This window comes from Pleurodeles waltl, chromosome 1_1 (assembly GCF_031143425.1).
Source record: "Pleurodeles waltl isolate 20211129_DDA chromosome 1_1, aPleWal1.hap1.20221129, whole genome shotgun sequence".
Classification (NCBI taxonomy): domain Eukaryota; kingdom Metazoa; phylum Chordata; class Amphibia; order Caudata; family Salamandridae; genus Pleurodeles; species Pleurodeles waltl.
The window spans coordinates 3,541,184-3,561,573 of record NC_090436.1 but is presented as its reverse complement, the minus strand read 5'-3'; the positions used below and the strand labels follow the sequence as shown (position 1 = coordinate 3,561,573).

The following is a 20,390-nucleotide window of genomic DNA, read 5'->3' as shown; positions in this document are numbered from 1 at the left end:
CCCCACACTGACCCACACGAACACCTACAGCTCTTGTGTTACAAAGCGCATACAACCTTTCCTGGCTCTGCTTTTATCATGTACACTGTCAGCAGCTCAGTTCACAGACTGGAATAGTCCTTTCTCGACTCTTCAGTGAAAGGTGTTTTAATGTAGTGTGACACCACAGGCCAAAGTGTCTCTTTCTCTTCCGATAACCCCTCACCACGTGCTCTGTCCCTGGCTGTCAGTGTCTGCACTGATACATTCACTGATCAAAACCCACACACAATCACACACAATCACACACACATCCACATCACGCACAATCACACACTCACCCACATCACACAAACACACACACACACACACACACACACACACACACAATCACACACAATCACACACATCCACATCACACACATTCATGCACACATACACCCACATCACACAATCATACACCCACACCACACACACATCACGCACAATCACATACTCACCCACATAACACAAACACACACACACACATCTCATCCTACCAACCTCATACACGTCACTCAATGCCAGCTCAACATGTGGAGCTGGATGAACCTTACAAGTCATCCTCATCAATGCATCTCACAGTATGCAGCGCGATGAACATCACACACAGCCTCAAAATACTCTAACAGAACTATGCCTGAGCCTTCAATAGATCCTAGACGTAATCAACATAAAACACATGACAGTCTGGCAACCTCCCAAGAACGTCGGTGCAATAGAACACATCCCCTGCCGATTTCACTTACCCCCTTCCATGCCACCACCATGTACTTAACCTACAGAATGCTGGTACCCAACACACAATCTGTGCACGAGAGAGTGAACAATTTCTCCGCATTCTCTTTTAGGAACCAATTTGTAAATATATCTTGACATAAACAGAATTTGTCCGCAAAAATGAAACTGGAATTGACTGATGAATAGTGGTTTTCAAACCTGAAAGAAATGTGCTTATGAAGTTTGAAACTGTTGATCTCATTAAGTGACGTTCCACTGTAAACCACCCTATTCTTATGAAAAAAAGACCTGCTACGAAGAACAAAAGATTATCAATAGAGCTTTCTGATTAAAAGAATCTGCAAGGTACAATTTGATACAGGAACATCAGTAAAGCTGCTTGAGTTTCCTGTGAAAGGATGCTAGGTTAAGACCTTTAGAATGATGTAGGTGGATGACTAAAGCTGCCTGTGTACTCAGTGACAGAGATAAAGAGCTTGGACACCGGTGTACATCTAGGGCCAGATGTAGGTACAAAACAATTTGCGACTTGCAGATTGCGAGTCCTTCCGACTCGCAAATTGCAACTCGCAAACTGGTATGCAGAAAGGTGTCTCAGACACCTTCTGCGACTCGCTATGGGGTCGCAAAGACCCACCTCATGAATATTTACCCCAGAACGAGTCTAGGCACTCGCGGGGATGGTGGCCTGCTGGAGACAGCAGACCACCATGTCCGTGACTGCTTTTCAGTAAAGAAGTTTTTTTTTTTCTCTTTGCAGCCCGTTTTCCTTAAAGTAAAACGAGCTGCAAAAAGAAAAAATACCGAAACCTTTTTGTTTCGGTTTTTTCAGAGCAGGCAGTGGTCCATAGGACCACTGCCTGCTCTGAAAAAATATTTCTGTGAGCATTCACAAAGGGGAAGGGGTCCCATGGGGACCCCTTCCCTTTTGCGAATGAGTTACCATCAACTTTAAGAACACCCCTTCCTATTTGCGAGTCGGAATCACATTTTGCAAGTCGGTACCGACTCGCAAAATGTGATTCTGCATCGCGTTCAGCCTTTTGTGCCTCGCAAACTGCGTTTTTAGCAGTTTGCGAGGCGCAAAAGGCTTCCTACATCTGGCCCCTAGTTCTGTGTGTGCCTCAAGTGATGGAATAGCATGGGTGTTGTAGAAGAAGAGACGTGTGGTAATAGTTCTGTAATAGGCCAGCAAGACTTTAAGGGCCAGATGTACGAAAGGATTTTACCCATTCTGTGTCTATGGGAAAAAGCTTTCGTACATCTGGCCCTAAGTGTGGACGATACTGGTGCGCCACTAGAGGTGTGATCGCTTGAAATCTGGCACAAGTGATTCTTTAAGTTAATGTTTCCATTTTACTCTCTCAGGTTCCTGCAGTTGACACCATCTCAGTGCTTCACTGACAATGAATTCCACCGCTATGCGCTTGGAAACCAGGACTGAGGCCTATGCTGCCAGACCATTCCCTGTCACAACACACGGACGCCAGCCCCCGCGAATCCTGATCGTAGACGTGCTGCCTCCGTTTTGGGCTGGCACCTGCAAGAGCCTTTGTGAAGCTCTGGAGAACTTCTTCTCGTTGGCCTGCAGCCTTGGGGGTCCCTGCCGTATACCCCTCTTCAGCTTGTATGCTGCACAGACCCAGCATGAATGCCTGCTTCCTTTCGTGGTGAGTATTAAATTCAAACTGTCGAATCATAGCCAGAATGCGACATAAACCATTCCTCCTCCTAAATGCATCATCTGATATTACCCACCTCAAAACCTGCTTTGCGCTCATTCATTCCTGGATATAGTGCAAGTACTTAAAACACAATCCTACAGAAAATGCACTCAGGCACTTCCCAAGTATCACTGATCACCGTCACAGGTAAACCTCACTTTCAGCCAGGGTTTCAAACGCTTCACTCGTCTTCAGATCTCACAATTACGAGGAAATGTAGCGTCTCCATTTCCTAGATGAGTATCTCTGTTGGTCAAACTAACCTTTTTCCCAGAACCATAAATGAGTTAATCAGTCTAATTGTAGAGTGGGACATGTCATCCTTGAGGGTAGCCAGACACTGGCAGGGTCCACAGACTCAGTCAAAGAGACAGGTTTTGAGCATCCTAGAGAACTCCTGTAGAATTGGTGAAGGCCTGAGGTGCAGGTGGAGGCTGTTTCAGACTTTGGCTGCGAGGTAGGAGGAGCGTCCTCCTGCTATGCTACATTGCATGCAGCAGGTAGGCGCAGCGCAAGGGTGGTGGAGTAGAGGTGTCTGGAGGGTTCATGGAATCTCAGGCGGTGGTTGATGTACGCAGGTCTGGAGTCATGCAGGACCTTGATTGCAGGAGCTTGACATGGCATCTCTTCTGAACCGGGAGCCAGTGGAATTTTTGAGGTGGGGTTGCGACAGGGGAGATCCAGGATGAGTCTCGCTGTGGTTGTCTGGATGGTCTGTAGTCTTTGGAATAGGTGGGCTTCGAGTCCCATGTAGAGGGTTTTTTCGTAAGCCAGTCGACTGATGAGGAGGGCCTAGGTGATGGCGCTTTTCGCATTTTGGGGAAGCCACTTGAAAATGTTACATAACATGCACAGGATTAAGAGGCAGGAGGATGACACTGCGTTGGCTTGGGACCTCATGGTGAGTTTGCTGTCCAGGATGATATTGAGATTCCTGGAGTGGTCAGCCAGGGTTCGAGTGGGCCCCAGTACTGTGGGCCACCAGGTTGCATCGGGGGGGTTTGGGGGAGTTTCGCTGTCGAAGATCAACACTTTAGTCTTGTCTGTATTGAACTTGATGTACTTAATCCTTATCCAATTGGCGACGTTGATCATGCACTGGTGGAAGTTGGTTCTGGTGGTGGTGGAGTTTCCAGTCGTAGTAGGATATAATGTTGAGTCCCTGGGATCTGACTGTTGGTAAGAGGGGACATGTAGATTTTGAAGAGGGTGGGGCTGAATTATGAGCCTTGAGGGACTCTGCAGATGATTGTTTTGGAGGAGAAGGGCTTAAGGTGGGCTTCTTGTGTTCTGTCAGTGAAGAAGGAGGCGATCCATCTGTGGGCGGCTCCTTGAATGCCTATGTCGTGAAGTCTGGCGATGAGTCTGTGGTGGGAGATGGTGCCGAAGGCTGCTGAGAGATCTAGGAGGCTAAGGGCGGCTGCCTCTCCTTTGTCAAGGACTGTCCAGATGTCGTCTGTGCCATGATCAGGGCTGTCACGGTGCTGGGGTTGCTGCGGAATCCGTATTCGGAGTCGTCAAGGAGGTGATTGTGTTCAGGTAGATGGTGAGTTGTTGGTTGATGGCTTCTTCGATGACTTTGGCCAGGAAAGGGAGCAGGGAGATGGGTCTGTAGTTGCTGAATTTGTTGGGGTCCGCTAAAGGTTTCTTCAGCAGGGGTTTGATTTTTGCATGCTTCCAGTCTTCTGGGAAGGTGTCAGAATCTAGTGAGATGTTGAGTGGGATAGAAAATTCGAGGTTGATCCTGGGTGCTCCTAGGTTGAGGATGTGTTGGTAGCATGGGTCGGATGGGGCCCTTGAGTGGATGGTTTTCATAATGATGATGGTTTCCCGAGTGGTGTGGTGGTTCCAGGTGAAAAGCCTTGATATGGCCGTCTGTGTGGTGGTCGTTGAAAACATCATCAGGCTTGAGCTAAGGGTTGAAGTTTGTGTAGATTTTGGTGATTTTGTTGTGGAAGAAATCTGCAAGACTGTTGCATAGGTACTGAGAGGGAGATCTGTTGCTTGTTGCCGTTGCGGGGTTGGTGAATTCCTTGACTATGCAGAGGAGCACCTTACTGTCTAGGGGGTTAACTTTGATGTGCAATGCCAGCACTCTTTTTTCGTCTCACATAGTTGGCAGTTGTAGGAGGCTGGACTGGCTTGTAGTGGGTACCAAGGGGTACTTACACCTTGCACCAGGCCCAGTTATCCCTTATTAGTGTATAGGGTGTCTAGCAGCTTAGGCTGATAGATAATGGTAGCTTAGCAGAGCAGCTTAGGCTGAACTAGGAGACGAGTGAAGCTCCTACAGTACCACTAGTGTCATATGCACAATATCATAAGAAAACACAATACACAGATATACTAAAAATAAAGGTACTTTATTTTTATGACAATATGCCAAAAGTATCTCAGTGAGTACCCTCAGTATGAGGATAGCAAATATACACAAGATATTTGTACACAATACCAAAATATGCAGTATAGTATTAGAAAACAGTGCAAACAATGTATAGTTACAATAGGATGCAATGGGGACACATAGGGATAGGGGCAACACAAACCATATACTCCAAAAGTGGAATGCGAACCACGAATGGACCCCAAACCTATGTGACCTTGTAGAGGGTCGCTGGGACTGTAAGAAAACAGTTAGGGTTAGAAAAATAGCCCACCCCAAGACCCTGAAAAGTGAGTGCAAAGTGCACTAAAGTTCCCCAAAGGACATAGAAGTCGTGATAGGGGAATTCTGCAGGAAAGACACAAATCAGCAATGCAACAACGATGGATTTCCAAACGAGGGTACCTGTGGAACAAGGGGACCAAGTCCAAAAGTCACAAGCAAGTCGGAGATGGGCAGATGCCCAGGAAATGCCAGCTGTGGGTGCAAAGAAGCTGCTACTGGACAGTAGAAGCTTAAGATTCTGCAGGAACGACAAGGGCTAGAACTTCCCCTTTGGAGGACGGATCCCTCACGCCGTGGAGAGTCGTGCAGAAGTGCTTTCCTGAAGAAAGACCGCCAACAAGCCTTGCTAGCTGCAAATCGTGCGGTTAGGGTTTTTGGATGCTGCTGTGGCCCAGGAGGGACCAGGATGTCGCCAATTGCGTCTGGGGACAGAGGGGGTGTCGAGCAAGACAAGGAGCCCTCTCAGAAGCAGGCAGCACCCGCAGAAGTGCCGGAACAGGCACTACGTAGTGGAGTGAAATGGTGCTCACCTGAAGTCGCACAAAGGAGTCCCACGTCACCGGAGGACAACTTAGGAAGTCGTGCAATGCAGGTTAGAGTGCCGGGGACCCAGGCTTGGCTGTGCACAAAGGATTTCCGCCGGAAGTGCACGGAGGCCGGAGTAGCTGCAAAAGACGCGGTTCCCAGCAATGCAGTCTGGTGAGGGGAGGCAAGGACTTACCTCCACCAAACTTGGACTGAAGAGTCACTGGACTGTGGGAGTCACTTGGACAGAGTTGCTGGATTCAAGGGGCCTCGCTCGTCGTGCTGAGAGGAGACCCAGAGGACCGGTGATGCAGTTCTTTGGTGCCTGCGGTTGCAGGGGGACGATTCCGTCGACCCACGGGAGATTTCTTCGGAGCTTCTAGTGCAAAGAGGAGGCAGACTACCCCCACAGCATGCACCACCAGGAAAGCAGTCGAGAAGGCGGCAGGATCAGCGTTACAGAGTTGCAGTAGTCGTCTTCGCTACTTTGTTGCAGTTTTGCAGGCTTCCAGCGCGGTCAGCAGTCGATTCCTTGGCAGAAGGTGAAGAGAGAGATGCAGAGGAAGTCGGATGAGCTCTTGCATTCGTTATCTAAGGAAATCCCCAAAGCAGAGACCCTAAATAGCCAGAAAAGAGGGTTTGGCTACTTAGGAGAGAAGATAGGCTAGCAACACCTGAAGGAGCCTATCAGAAGGAGTCTCTGACGTCACCTGGTGGCCCTGGCCACTCAGAGCAGTCCAGTGTGCCAGCAGCACGTTTCCAAGATGGCAGAGGTCTGGAGCACACTGGAGGAGCTCTGGGCACCTCCCAGGGGAGGTGCAGGTCAGGGGAGTGGTCACTCCCCTTTCCTTTGTCCAGTTTCGCGCCAGAGCAGGGCTGAGGGGTCCCTGAACCGGTGTAGACTGGCTTATGCAGAAATGGGCACCATGTGTGCCCATGAAAGCATTTCCAGAGGCTGGGGGAGGCTACTCCTCCCCTGCCTTCACACCATTTTCCAAAGGGAGAGGGTGTAACACCCTCTCTCTGAGGAAGTCCTTTGTTGTGCCATCCTGGGCCAAGCCTGGCTGGACCCCAGGAGGGCAGAAACCTGTCTGAGGGGTTGGCAGCAGCAGCAGCTGCAGTGAAACCCCGGGAAAGGCAGTTTGGCAGTACCAGGGTCTGTGCTACAGACCACTGGGATCATGGGATTGCGCCAACTATGCCAGGATGGCCTAGAGGGGGCAATTCCATGATCATAGACATGTTACATGGCCATATTCGGAGTTACCATTGTGAAGCTACACATAGGTAGTGACCTATATGTAGTGCACGCGTGTAATGGTGTCCCCGCACTCACAAAGTCCGGGGAATTGGCCCTGAACAATGTGGGGGCACCTTGGCTAGTGCCAGGGTGCCCACACACTAAGTAACTTAGCACGCAACCTTTACCAGGTAAAGGTTAGACATATAGGTGACTTATAAGTTACTTAAGTGCAGTGTAAAATGGCTGTGAAATAACGTGGACGTTATTTCATTCAGGCTGCAAGGGCAGGCCTGTGTAAGAATTGTCAGAGCTCTCTATGGGTGGCAAAAGAAATTCTGCAGCCCATAGGGATCTCCTGGAACCCCAATACCCTGGGTACCTCAGTACCATATACTAGGGAATTATAAGGATGTTCCAATATGCCAATGTGAATTGGTGAAATTGGTCACTAGCCTGTTAGTGACAATTTAGAAAGCAGAGAGAGCATAACCACTGAGGTTCTGGATAGCAGAGCCTCAGTGAGACAGTTAGTCATAACACAGGTAACACATTCAGGCACACTTATGAGCACTGGGGCCCTGGCTGGCAGGGTCCCAGCGACACATACAACTAAAAGAACATATATACAGTGAAAAATGAGGGTAACATGCCAGGAAGATGGTACTTTCCTACAGCGGTGGTATCGGTTGAGTGCTGATTTGTAGAAGGTACTGTCTGCTGGGTCTTTGTTGGTGTGCCATCTTTTTTCGAGGTATTTCCAATGGTGCTTGGCTGTCCTGAGGTCCTCGGTGTACCAGTTGCCTTGCTTGGTGGATCTTCTCTGTTTCTTGTTCTTGATGGGGCGATGATGTCAGCACTGACAGTGATCCAGGTTTGGAGCTCCTGACGTCCTCATTCATGTTGTTGCGGTGTTTCGGCGGGTTATGGGCGAGGGTGTTGGTCCATTCTGTCTCTGAGGCATTGTTCCAGCTGCGACGGGCAGCGTTGAGTTGCATCAGGTGGGTGGGCATGGGGTTTTTGATGATAAAGTGGACGATTGAGTGGTCGTTCATACATTTGTGCAACTGCCCAGGCTCAGGTCCTGTCACACAAAGAGTACAATATTGTTTCTTAGCACCACCCACAGCCTTTCACTGCCCTCCATGTGAAAGCTGTTCATCTCTTCAAAGGGCAACAGAAATTCAGCTACTTCACCTCAATACGCTTGTCACTGCTTACTTAGCAAGCTGTATCATGTGGGCATAAGGTAGTAATGATACATTTACTGGCCTGTCTGACAGAGAAACTGTATCTGGTGAACTTTACGCAGCACAAGTAGATAGCTTTCCAGACTTCAACTGATAAATTACAAGATGGAGAAAATCAAGAAGTAAACATACTCATTCTTCAGCCGTGTACAGCAGATCTCATGTCCTGGCCCAAAACAAACGCCCCCCTCTTATTGCCACCTTAAGGTTGCGTCAAAGCACTGACGTAAGCGTTAAGAGATGGACAGAGCCAAAGTTAGGAAGAATGAAAAGAGAAGAACAAGGGGTCAAGTAGGCGGAGCATTGTGGTTAAAGTGATTTTTGCTAAATTGCAGTAACGCACAGGAGAGCGCAATAGTGTGTTTTGGGTGTCTGTCTGGTGGTTAGGAAGCCAGCAATGACGTGGTCTTAGAGTTCTGTTTACAGAATATTGTTGAACATAACTATTGTGTCCTAAATATTGTCCACAAAAATATTACCCTATTGTAGTTAACAATAGAAAAGCTGCATTCAGTGGGGCAGATTTTTGTAAATGATATTCAGGACACAGTATCTAACAGGTATTTCAGTGTGTGATTGTGAGAAGGTAGCCTCTTTCTAGCCTTGTTACCCCCACTTTTGGCCTGTTTGTGAGTGTATGTCAGGGTGTTTGTCACTGTTTTCACTGTCTCACTGGGATCCTGATAGCCAGGCCTCAGTGCTCATAGTGAAAACACTATGTTTTCAGTATGGTTGTTATGTGTCACTGGGATCCTGCTGGTCAGGACCCCAGTGCTCATAGGTTTGTGGCCTATATGTATGTGTCACTGGGACCCTGTCACACAGGGCCCCAGTGCTCATAGGTGTGCATGTATATGTTCCCTGTGTGGTGCCTAACTGTCTCACTGAGGCTCTGCTAACCAGAACCTCAGTGGTTATGCTCTCTCATTACTTTCAAATTGTCACTAACAGGCTAGTGACCAATTTTACCAATTTACATTGGCTTACTGGAACACCCTTATAATTCCCTAGTATATGGTACTGAGGTACCCAGGGTATTGGGGTTCCAGGAGATCCCTATGGGCTGCAGCATTTCTTTTGCCACCCATAGGGAGCTCTGACAATTCTTACACAGGCCTGCCACTGCAGCCTGAGTGAAATAACGTCCACGTTATTTCACAGCCATTTTACACTGCACTTAAGTAACTTATAAGTCACCTATATGTCTAACCTTTACCTGGTAAAGGTTAGGTGCAAAGTTACTTAGTGTGAGGGCACCCTGGCACTAGCCAAGGTGCCCCCACATTGTTCAGAGCCAATTCCCTGAACTTTGTGAGTGCGGGGACACCATTACACGCGTGCACTACCTATAGGTCACTACCTATATGTAGCTTCACAATGGTAACTCCAAATATGGCCATGTAACATGTCTATGATCATGGAATTGCCCCCTCTATGCCATCCTGGCATAGTTGGCACAATCCCATGATCCCAGTGGTCTGTAGCACAGACCCTGGTACTGCCAAACTGCCCTTCCTGGGGTTTCTCTGCAGCTGCTGCTGCTGCCAACCCCTCAGACAGGCATCTGCCCTCCTGGGGTCCAGCCAGGCCTGGCCCAGGATGGCAGAACAAATAACTTCCTCTGAGAGAGGGTGTGACACCCTCTCCCTTTGGAAAATGGTGTGAAGGCAGGGGAGGAGTAGCCTCCCCCAGCCTCTGGAAATGCTTTCTTGGGCACAGATGTGCCCAATTCTGCATAAGCCAGTCTACACCGGTTCAGGGACCCCTTAGCCCCTGCTCTGGCGCGAAACTGGACAAAGGAAAGGGGAGTGACCACTCCCCTGACCTGCACCTCCCCTGGGAGGTGTCCAGTGCTCCTCCAGTGTGCTCCAGACCTCTGCCATCTTGGAAACAGAGGTGCTGCTGGCACACTGGACTGCTCTGAGTGGCCAGTGCCACCAGGTGACGTCAGAGACTCCTGCTGATAGGCTCCTTCAGGTGTTAGTAGCCTTTCCTCTCTCCTAGGTAGCCAAACCCTCTTTTCTGGCTATTTAGGGTCTCTGTCTCTGGGGAAACTTTAGATAACGAATGCATGAGCTCAGCCGAGTTCCTCTGCATCTTTCTCTTCACCTTCTGATAAGGAAACGACCGCTGACCGCGCTGGAAGCCTGCAAACCTGCAACATAGTAGCAAAGACGACTACTGCAACTCTGTAACGCTGATCCTGCCGCCTTCTCGACTGTTTTCCTGCTTGTGCATGCTGTGGGGGTAGTCTGCCTCCTCTCTGCACCAGAAGCTCCGAAGAAATCTCCCGTGGGTCGACGGAATCTTCCCCCTGCAACCGCAGGCACCAAAAAGCTGCATTCCCGGTCCCTTGGGTCTCCTCTCAGCACGACGAGCGAGGTCCCTCGAATCCAGCGACGCTGTCCAAGTGACCCCCACAGTCCAGTGACTCTTCAGCCCAAGTTTGGTGGAGGTAAGTCCTTGCCTCACCTCGCTGGGCTGCATTGCTGGGAACCGCGACTTTGCAGCTACTCCGGCCCCTGTGCACTTCCGGCGGAAATCCTTCGTGCACAGCCAAGCCTGGGTCCACGGCACTCTAACCTGCATTGCACGACTTTCTAAGTTGGTCTCCGGCGACGTGGGACTCCTTTGTGCAACTTCGGCGAGCACCGTTTCACGCATCCTCGTAGTGCCTGTTTCTGGCACTTCTCCGGGTGCTACCTGCTTCAGTGAGGGCTCTTTGTCTTGCTCGACGTCCCCTCTCTCTGCAGGTCCAATTTGCGACCTCCTGGTCCCTCCTGGGCCCCAGCAGCGTCCACAAACGCCAAACGCACGATTTGCGTGTAGCAAGGCTTGTTGGCGTCCTTCCGGCGGGAAAACACTTCTGCACGACTCTCCAAGGCGAGAGGGATCCGTCCACCAAAGGGGAAGTCTCTAGCCCTTTTCGTTCCTGCAGAAACCTCAGCTTCTTCTGTCCAGTCGAAGCTTCTTTGCACCCGCAGCTGGCATTTCCTGGGCATTTGCCCATCTCCGACTTGCTTGTGACTTTTGTACTTGGTCCCCTTGTTCCACAGGTACCCTAGATTGGAAATCCACAGTTGTTGCATTGCTGGTTTGTGTCTTTCCTGCATTATTCCTCTAACACGACTCTTTTGTCCTTAGGGGAACTTTGGTGCACTTTGCACTCACTTTTCAGGGTCTTGGGGAGGGTTATTTTTCTAACTCTCACTATTTTCTAATAGTCCCAGCGACCCTCTACAAGGTCACATAGGTTTGGGGTCCATTCGTGGTTCGCATTCCACTTTTGGAGTATATGGTTTGTGTTGCCCCTATCCCTATGTTTCCCCATTGCATCCTATTGTAACTATACATTGTTTGCACTGTTTTCTAAGACTATACTGCATATTTTTGCTATTGTGTATATATATCTTGTGTATATTTCCTATCCTCTCACTGAGGGTACACTCTAAGATACTTTGGCATATTGTCATAAAAATAAAGTACCTTTATTTTTAGTATAACTGTGTATTGTGTTTTCTTATGATATTGTGCATATGACACTAAGTGGTACTGTAGTAGCTTCACACGTCTCCTAGTTCAGCCTAAGCTGCTCTGTTAAGCTACCATTATCTATCAGCCTAAGCTGCTAGACACCCTATACACTAATAAGGGATAACTGGGCCTGGTGCAAGGTGCAAGTACCCCTTGGTACTCACTACAAGCCAGTCCAGCCTCCTACAGTGATATTTTGACATATTGTGCAGGCAGGTCTAACCTCTGCGTCCAGCGAGAACGATGCACTCTTCTGCCACTCGTAGCATCCACCACTGTCCACACACAATAATAATAAGTGGGTCAGTTGTAGAAAAGGGGAAAGAAGAATGAGATAAGGGAAAACACAGAGACACTGGTTATTACTACTCGGACTCGTCACTCTGCTGGGCACTGATGTCTGCAGGTCAAAGTGGATATCTAAAGACGATGAGATATCAATGTTCCATCAGTAAGGTGCTGCATCTAACCTTAAAAGTAGAAAGGAAATACCTTAAAAGTATCTCTGTATGACCACGTATTTCTGTGGTCTGATGTGAAGCTTATATTCCTGGAACTGAAGCATAAAATGACGTTACCTTTAGTTTCGTGAATAGAGTCTCTGAGAATAACAGACTTGGGACCTGGTTTAGAGTTCGGTGCAATAATACTCCACCAGAAATGTAACGGATATCTCGTCTGTCTTATTAAAAATGGCCCTGATTATATTCTAATGGACTTAGAATTAGGTGGACGGGATATCGGTCACTTTTGTAACGGAGTATTCATGTACTAAAATGTACATCTGGCCCTAAGTTTCTAACTGTTTTTTTGTGCAACGGAACACTAATGAACAATCGTTAATATTGTGGTGCCTGTGATCATCAATTTTGACTAGTGGTTTCCTGAGGCACCAGGGCAGTCAGGGGTTACTTGGTTCCAATTGCATCAGTTGGAGTCGTTCATCACCGGGTAGGGAGGCAGAAGCACAGTGCTTACTGAAGGTGGCGAGGTGGGTTAGACATTCAGATTACAGGAATCCGTTTATTTAATCTGGGACTTTGATTTCTTCAGTACTACAAATCTGCACATTACTGGGTTCTTTCTGTCATTCTCTTGATTTTATTGTGATTAACCTAATGAAGTATGATCTCTAATGATATCTGGTGGGACACTATTGCAGTGAGTCTTCAAAGATTCAGGCCTCACTTGTTTGGGGCAAAGTTTGTGATACAAACAGATCACAAACCCTTCAAGTGCCTAATGACAATGAAACGTGAGAACCCAAAGCTACTCTAGTGATTCATGTCGTAAAGTGACATGGTTGTCCTATTCAGATCTCTGCAGGGCCTTCTGCTGCTTGTTCACTCTGTTAGCAAGCCACCTCTCAGCCGAGGCAGGTTTTTCTGGATCCTTCAGACAAGTAGTGTCTGAGCGGGTTAGATCACTCTTCCTTGAACGGCTCTCCTATCATTCAGTGATTTGAGGACTAGTAGTTATTCAGTTCTGTCCCTCTTATCTTCTCATTCCAGTCACACACCGTGTCAGGGATCCACTTCTCAAACGGGACTTCATTTGTGTTCTTGTTCTCATAGAGCCTCTTTAAGGGCTGTGTTGGCTTCAACCCAAACCATCTAATCAGATCACCGTTCATGCACTCATGTCATGTTGCCAATCTCAGACCTCCTGTTACTGTCCATGGTCCCTTCTCAAGGGAGGCAGCTCAGTAGAGTTGCTGCCCTGATCTTATTGTTCAGACTTTGCAGCTTACGTGCAATCTGAAAACCGTGGATCCACCCGAGTATGTCAGTGCCTGGGATGGACTTGTGTAACTATTCCCTAGGGGCCATATGTACCAAAGCATTTTCCCATTGACACAGAATGGGTAAAACCCTTTCATACATCTGGCCCTAGGTGCCTTTGTGGTGGATTTATTGGAGGGGGCTTTCGCTACTATCCCAAGGGTTGAGTCTTTTCTCTGCGGCTAACATAAGCTTTATTTTCTCTGGGGCTGTCCACTCCTTCCCTAGCTCGCTCTTTCTCCTACCGCTATGCCTCCTGTTCCTTCTTTGTTTTTTTATGCCCACTCTTCTTGCCTGTCTCTTCGCTGCTCCTCATCTGCCTGGAGAGCCACATTTATCTTCCCCGGCTTAAATTCCCCTGCCTTCTCCTTTGCTAAATCCTTGGCTTTCTGGGGTTTCACCTGGAGCTTCATGCTCTTTGCTCATTCGGTGCCTCCAAAGCATGCAAATTCTGTGGCAGGGGATAGGGAAATCCTGTATATAGAGGTAGGAGAAAGTCTGGGGGCAGGGCTAGGGGACAGTAAAGTGACAAGTCTAGGGGAGGCCTCCATTAGAGGCTTTTATGGTCAGTGATATCAGTGCTTCCTTCTAAGGTTCCTACCACCTCTTCACCCTGCACTGCCAGGGACTCTCCCTCAGAACATTTCCTCATGTGGCTAACCAAGTCTTCCCTGTCCTTAGACCTCAGGGCCGTCCACCCACTCTCATCAGACATTTGCTTGAACTCATCCACGGCCGGGTTCTGCAGTTCAGATTCCGTCCCAGTGTTATCTGCCATTGTATGCAGAGCTTGTGGGTTTCTCCTGGGCGTGCGTCTGGCACCAGTGCCCGCTGTAGCAGCCACTCTCCTCGGGCACCAGTTGCATCAGTTGCAGTTGTTCACCTCTGGCGTCGTGAGACCTCAGTACTTTGGCCTCAACCCTTTATAACCACGTGCTCCTCTGCAGACACAGAGAGCTTCAAGGCGTACCCAAGGAGGTGAGGTGGGTTAGACACTGATGGGTAAATGTACTAAACAGCGCCTCAACGCAGAGCGGCAACAACAGTTGCTGAACTACGTGTAACAGAAGGAGATAGCAGAACAGCTCAATACCTAAGATATGGCTTTGCTTTTCTCTCCGGCTGAGCTGGTGCCTTTCGCCACACGCCCTCGCACTGTAGTGCAGGGGGTGTGTATGATGTCCAGCAGAGGGTTAGGACCCGAAAATAACCTCTCAGTTCCATATACTGTGCCCAGACATCGATTAAGGGTTTTCTAACTTTGTGTCTGTACAGTACAGCACACATGGAAAGCTGCAAAGGTTTGAAGAAAATAAAGCTTTTCTCCAAAGCAGACGTAATTTTTACTCAAATTCCCGTCTCGCAATGTTAATTGATAAGTATTTGCATCGAAACTCTTATTAAAGCCCTTGAATCACACATGGAAGGCCTCCTTGATGCAAAGTTCTGCAAAGTAGCGCCTAGAGCCAGTTTGTGAAAAACAGATGTCTATGACTTTCTGGGACAGAGCCCCTGTGCCGCTGAGGGTGTAAGTTTGGTGCTGCCTTGTGGCACCCCTGTACTTACCTCCGCTCCAGGAGATTGACCCCTGACCCCGCTTTACTCATCTGTGAGCAGCGCTGCAGCGCATACCCACGTCTCCATTGGATAGCATTGGACGCCTTACGCTGTATTGGCCGTCTCTAATACCCAGCTGCCCCTGTGCCGCGGAGGGTGTAGATGTATTGCTGACTTGTGCCCTCCCCCCAACCCCCCACCCCAGTGCTCATCTCAGCCCCCGGAGACCAACCTCCTCCACCACTGGTACTTACCTGGGAACAGCATGTCAACTGCGCCCCCCAGTCTCCATTGACTAACATTGGGCACTGGCTCTAACTTTGACCTCTTCACCCAGCCGCCGCTGCGCCGTTGTGGGTGCACCCTTAGTACCAACCTGAACCTTGCCTGGTGCAAGCCTAAATCCCTGAAGACTGAGACTGTAAGTTGTGTACGTACCTGGGAAGCTGCATCATTGTTTTCTCCCTATAGGTTAACATTGAAGAGTCTGAAAATTGCACTGTCTATTTTTGAAACAGCAAAGTATTTTTAATTTGAAAAGTTCTTACATTCTAAAAGAGTTAATTGTCTCAAAGCATGTATAAAAGCAACTATTATTTTTCTAAACTGGTCTCTGATTTATTCTTTGAGTGTGTGTCTCATTTATTGCCTCTATAAGCACAACAAATGTGTAACACAACTCCTGGGTAAGCCTACTGCTCGACCACACTACCACAAATAGAGCTCTAGACCTATCTATTTCTGCCTCAGCACATCTTTGGGGATCCACTGGACTAGAGAGCCAGCTTCCTACATCTTCCTTCTCCCATGTGTCCCTATGTTCTGCGATCAGGCATCTGCTCTGTCTTCCTAATTCATATGTGTCCGTCGTATTTATTATTTTAGCTTTGATCTGTCGTCCTTCAACTGGGTGAACCTCTAACTTTCATTCAAGTGTCCTGGTTTACATCTTTGATTTTTCTTGCATTATAGCAACTGAAGGGGAACTTCCCGCGCCTCCTGTCCTGTGTCGCGGAGCTGAGGGCTGTGCCCAGAGAGGGGTCTTTCCACCCTAAAACAGAGTGTCTGAAGCGGGCTGTACAGGACGGACTGCAACAGTTCAAGCAGCACTCCCGACTGCTGGGGACTGGAGGAGGGGTCAGCAGCTGCTCTGTGGAGGTGAGAGGTCCTGAGAGGCCAAGAAGTGGAAGAGAGCATGGATCAGATGGGCAGTAAGTGAGACTGAGAGGAATAGACATGACTGGAGAGAGAGTGAGCAGAAATGCTGGGATAATGAATCGGAAGTTTTAGAAAGTGAGCAAACACCAAAAGGGTCTCCTGGAGCCAACCAGTGGTCAAAGGAAAGGGTCAGAGCAGTCACGTCCTGATCGCAGAGGGAATAGATGAGTTCTTAGAGGTTTACCAAACAGCAAAAAGTTAGATTGCAAGCGGATGGAGAAGGGAAGAGAACTTCAGTATTTAGGTTCAAAATGTGAAAACGAGTGGCCCCTCGGCCAGGCACGACAGACCTTAGGAACAGTTAGAGGATGAAGAGAGGAGGATCGCAACAGGTGAGTGAGAAGGTTGGAGTTTGCCCAAGACTGTGAATACCATGAAGGGCACAGGTGGCGGATGCACATGGATGGTTCGGCCATGAGGAGCCAGTGTAAGGCAGTCAGGGGATGTGAAATGGGCGAGCGCTGGGAACGACCGAGGAGGTGGCGAGCAGCAGCATCGTGGAAGAGTTGACGTTGGGCAATGAGGTAGTGGGAGAGGCCAAGGAAGACCACCTCCCATGCCTAGTCAAGAGAGAACAACCGCCCACGTTACAATTCTTTTTACGTGGTTGGGAAGAAATGGAAGGGATTTCCTGAGAAGGCAAATGTCATAGATGCTTTTTGCAAAGACCCGAGATATAAGAGCTTCAACTCAGAGTTGAGTCAAACATAAGACCAAGATTGCGAATGGCAGAGGGAGGCCCAGGAATTGGACCAAGGCCCTTGGGCCACTAGTAAGATGACCAGAAAAGGGGGAGTAATCAAGCATTAGGACTTCAGATTAGTTGAATTTTAATTTTAACCCGTTGGCTGCTTGAGGTAGCCAACTCCTGAAGTCTTTGCTGTTGGAGTCAGTGTTGTTGTGGAGTCAGAGAAGAATTTGAGTATGATTGTCATAAGAAGTAAGCTGCAGACCAGAGGACTTGACGAACTGGCCTACGGCGGAGGGGGTACAACTTTTAAATTGAAAAAAGCTCATTAAAGAACCCCGAGGAGCGCCACATAGAAGAGGTCCAGGTTGAGGATGGTAGCGTAAGAGTTATAACTCCTGTGTCCAAGCCGAGATAAATGAAGAAGACCAAACCATGGCCTGTCCTGAATGTCAGTCTGGTGGATGTCCACAGAAGAGATCTTGGGTTTCTTAATAAAAGTACTCCCTCTCTCTCCGGCTGTAGGAGGCTGGACTGGCTTGTAGTGAGTACCAAGGGGTACTTACACCTTGCACCAGGCCCAGGTATCCCTTATTAGTGTATAGGGGTGTCTAGCAGCATAGGCTGATAGATAATGGTAGCTTAGCAGAGCAGCTTAGGCTGAACTAGGAGACAAGTGAAGCTCCTACAGTACCACTAGTGTCACTTGCACAATATCATAAGAAAACACAATACACAGATATACTAAAAATAAAGGTACTTTATTTTTATGACAATATGCCAAAGTATCTCAGTGAGTACCCTCAGTGAGAGGATAGCAAATATACACAAGATATATGTACACAATACCAAAAATATGCAGTATAGTCAGTGCAAACAATGTATAGTTACAATAGGATGCAATGGGGACACATAGGGATAGGGGCAACACAAACCATATACTCCAAAAGTGGAATGCAAACCACGAATGGACCCCAAACCTATGTGACCTTGTAGAGGGTCGCTGGGACTATTAGAAAATAGTAAGGGTTAGAAAAATAGCCCACCCCAAGACCCTGAAAAGTGAGTGCAAAGTGCACTAAAGTTCCCCAAAGGACATAGAAGTCGTGATAGGGGAATTCTGCAGGAAAGACACAAACCAGCAATGCAACAACGATGGATTTCCAGTCGAGGGTACCTGTGGAACAAGGGGACCAAGTCCAAAAGTCACAAGCAAGTCGGAGATGGGCAAATGCCCAGGAAATGCCAGCTGTGGGTGCAAAGAAGCTGCTACTGGACAGTAGAAGCTGAGGATTCTGCAGGAGCGACAAGAGCTAGAGACTTTTCCTTTGGAGGATGGATCCCCCACGCCGTGGAGAGTCGTGCAGAAGTGTTTTCTCGCCAAAAGACCGCCAACAAGCCTTGCTAGCTGCAAATCGTGCGGTTAGGGTTTTTGGATGCTGCTGTGGCCCAGGAGGGACCAGGATGTCGCCAATTGCGTCTGGGGACAGAGGGGGCGTCGAGCAAGACAAGGAGCCCTCTCAGAAGCAGGCAGCACCCGCAGAAGTGCCGGAACAGGCACTACGAAGAGGAGTGAAACGGTGCTCACCCGAAGTTGCACAAAGGAGTCCCACGTCGCCGGAGGGCCACTTAGAAAGTCGTGCAATGCAGGTTAGAGTGCCGTGGACCCAGGCTTGGCTGTGCACAAAGGATTTCCGCCGGAAGTGCACAGGGGCCGGAGTAGCTGCAAAAGTCGCGGTTCCCAGCAATGCAGTCTGGCGTGGGGAGGCAAGGACTCACCTCCACCAAACTTGGACTGAAGAGTCACTGGACTGTGGGAGTCACTTGGACAGAGTTGCTGGATTCAAGGGACCTCGCTCGTCGTGCTGAGAGGAGACCCAGGGTACCGGTAATGCAGTTCTTTGGTGCCTGCGGTTGCAGGGGGACGATTCCGTTGGCCCACGGGAGATTTCTTCGGAGCTTCTAGTGCAGAGAGGAGGCAGACTACCCCCACAGCATGCACCACCAGGAAAACAGTCGAGAAGGCGGCAGGGTCAGCGTTACAGAGTTGCAGTAGTCGTCTTCGCTACTTTGTTGCAGTTTTGCAGGCTTCCAGCGCGGTCAGCAGTCGATTCCTTGGCAGAAGCTGAAGAGAGAGATGCAGAGGAACTCTGATGAGCTCTTGCATTCGTTATCTAAGGAATTCCCCAAAGCAGAGACCCTAAATAGCCAGAAAAGAGGGTTTGGCTACTTAGGAGAGAGGATAGGCTAACAACACCTGAAGGAGCCTATCAGAAGGAGTCTCTGACGTCACCTGCTGGCCCTGGCCACTCAGAGCAGTCCAGTGTGCCAGCAGCACCTCTGTTTCCAAGAGGGCAGAGGTCTGGAGCACACTGGAGGAGCTCTGGGCACCTCCCAGGGGAGGTGCAGGTCAGGGGAGTGGTCACTCCCCTTTCCTTTGTTCAGTTTCGCGCCAGAGCAGGGCTGAGGGGTCCCTGAACCGGTGTAGACTGGCTTATGCAGAAATGGGCACCATCTGTGCCCATGAAAGCATTTCCAGAGGCTGGGGGAGGCTACTCCTCCCCTGCCTTCACACCATTTTCCAAAGGGAGAGGGTGTAACACCCTCTCGCTGAGGAAGTCCTTTGTTCTTCCTTCCTGGGCCAGGCCTGGCTGGACCCCAGGAGGGCAGAAACCTGTCTGGGGTTGGCAGCAGCTGCAGTGAAACCCCTGAAAAGGAAGTTTGGCAGTACCAGGGTCTGTGCTACAGACCACTGGGATCATGGGATTGTGCCAACTATGCCAGGATGGCATAGAGGGGGCAATTCCATGATCATAGACATGTTACATGGCCTTATTCGGAGTTACCATTGTGAAGCTACACATAGGTAGTGACCTATGTGTAGTGCACGCGTGTAATGGTGTCCCCGCACTCACAAAGTCCGGGGAATTTGCCCTGAACAATGTGGGGGCACCTTGGCTAGTGCCAGGGTGCCCTCACACTAAGTAACTTTGCACCTAACCTTTACCAGGTAAAGGTTAGACATATAGGTGACTTATAAGTTACTTAAGTGTAGTGGTAAATGGCTGTGAAATAACGTGGACGTTATTTCACTCAGGCTGCAGTGGCAGGCCTGTGTAAGAATTGTCAGAGCTCCCTATGGGTGGCAAAAGAAATGCTGCAGCCCATAGGGATCTCCTGGAACCCCAATACCCTGGGTACCTCAGTACCATATACTAGGGAATTATAAGGGTGTTCCAGTATGCCAATGTGAATTGGTGAAATTGGTCACTAGCCTGTTAGTGACAATTTGGAAAGAAATGAGAGAGCATAACCACTGAGGTTCTGGATAGCAGAGCCTCAGTGAGACAGTTAGTCACTACACAGGTAACACTTTCAGGCACACTTATGAGCACTGGGGCCCTGGCTGGCAGGGTCCCAGTGACACATACAACTAAAACAACATA

The 20,390-nt window shown here is 48.9% G+C and overlaps 1 protein-coding gene across 1 annotated transcript in view; it reads left to right on the top strand.

Moving 5' to 3' along the window:
* Nucleotides 1–2,127: 2,127 nt before the first annotated feature.
* M1AP (meiosis 1 associated protein) overlaps nucleotides 2,128–20,390 on the top strand; it is a 232,950-nt gene continuing 214,687 nt past the window's right edge. The window contains exons 1-2 of the mRNA XM_069202732.1: nucleotides 2,128–2,429; nucleotides 16,011–16,196. Coding sequence (XP_069058833.1) covers nucleotides 2,166–2,429; nucleotides 16,011–16,196 — 450 coding nt within the window. The 5' untranslated portion in view covers nucleotides 2,128–2,165. The remainder of the gene's footprint in view (nucleotides 2,430–16,010; nucleotides 16,197–20,390) is intronic.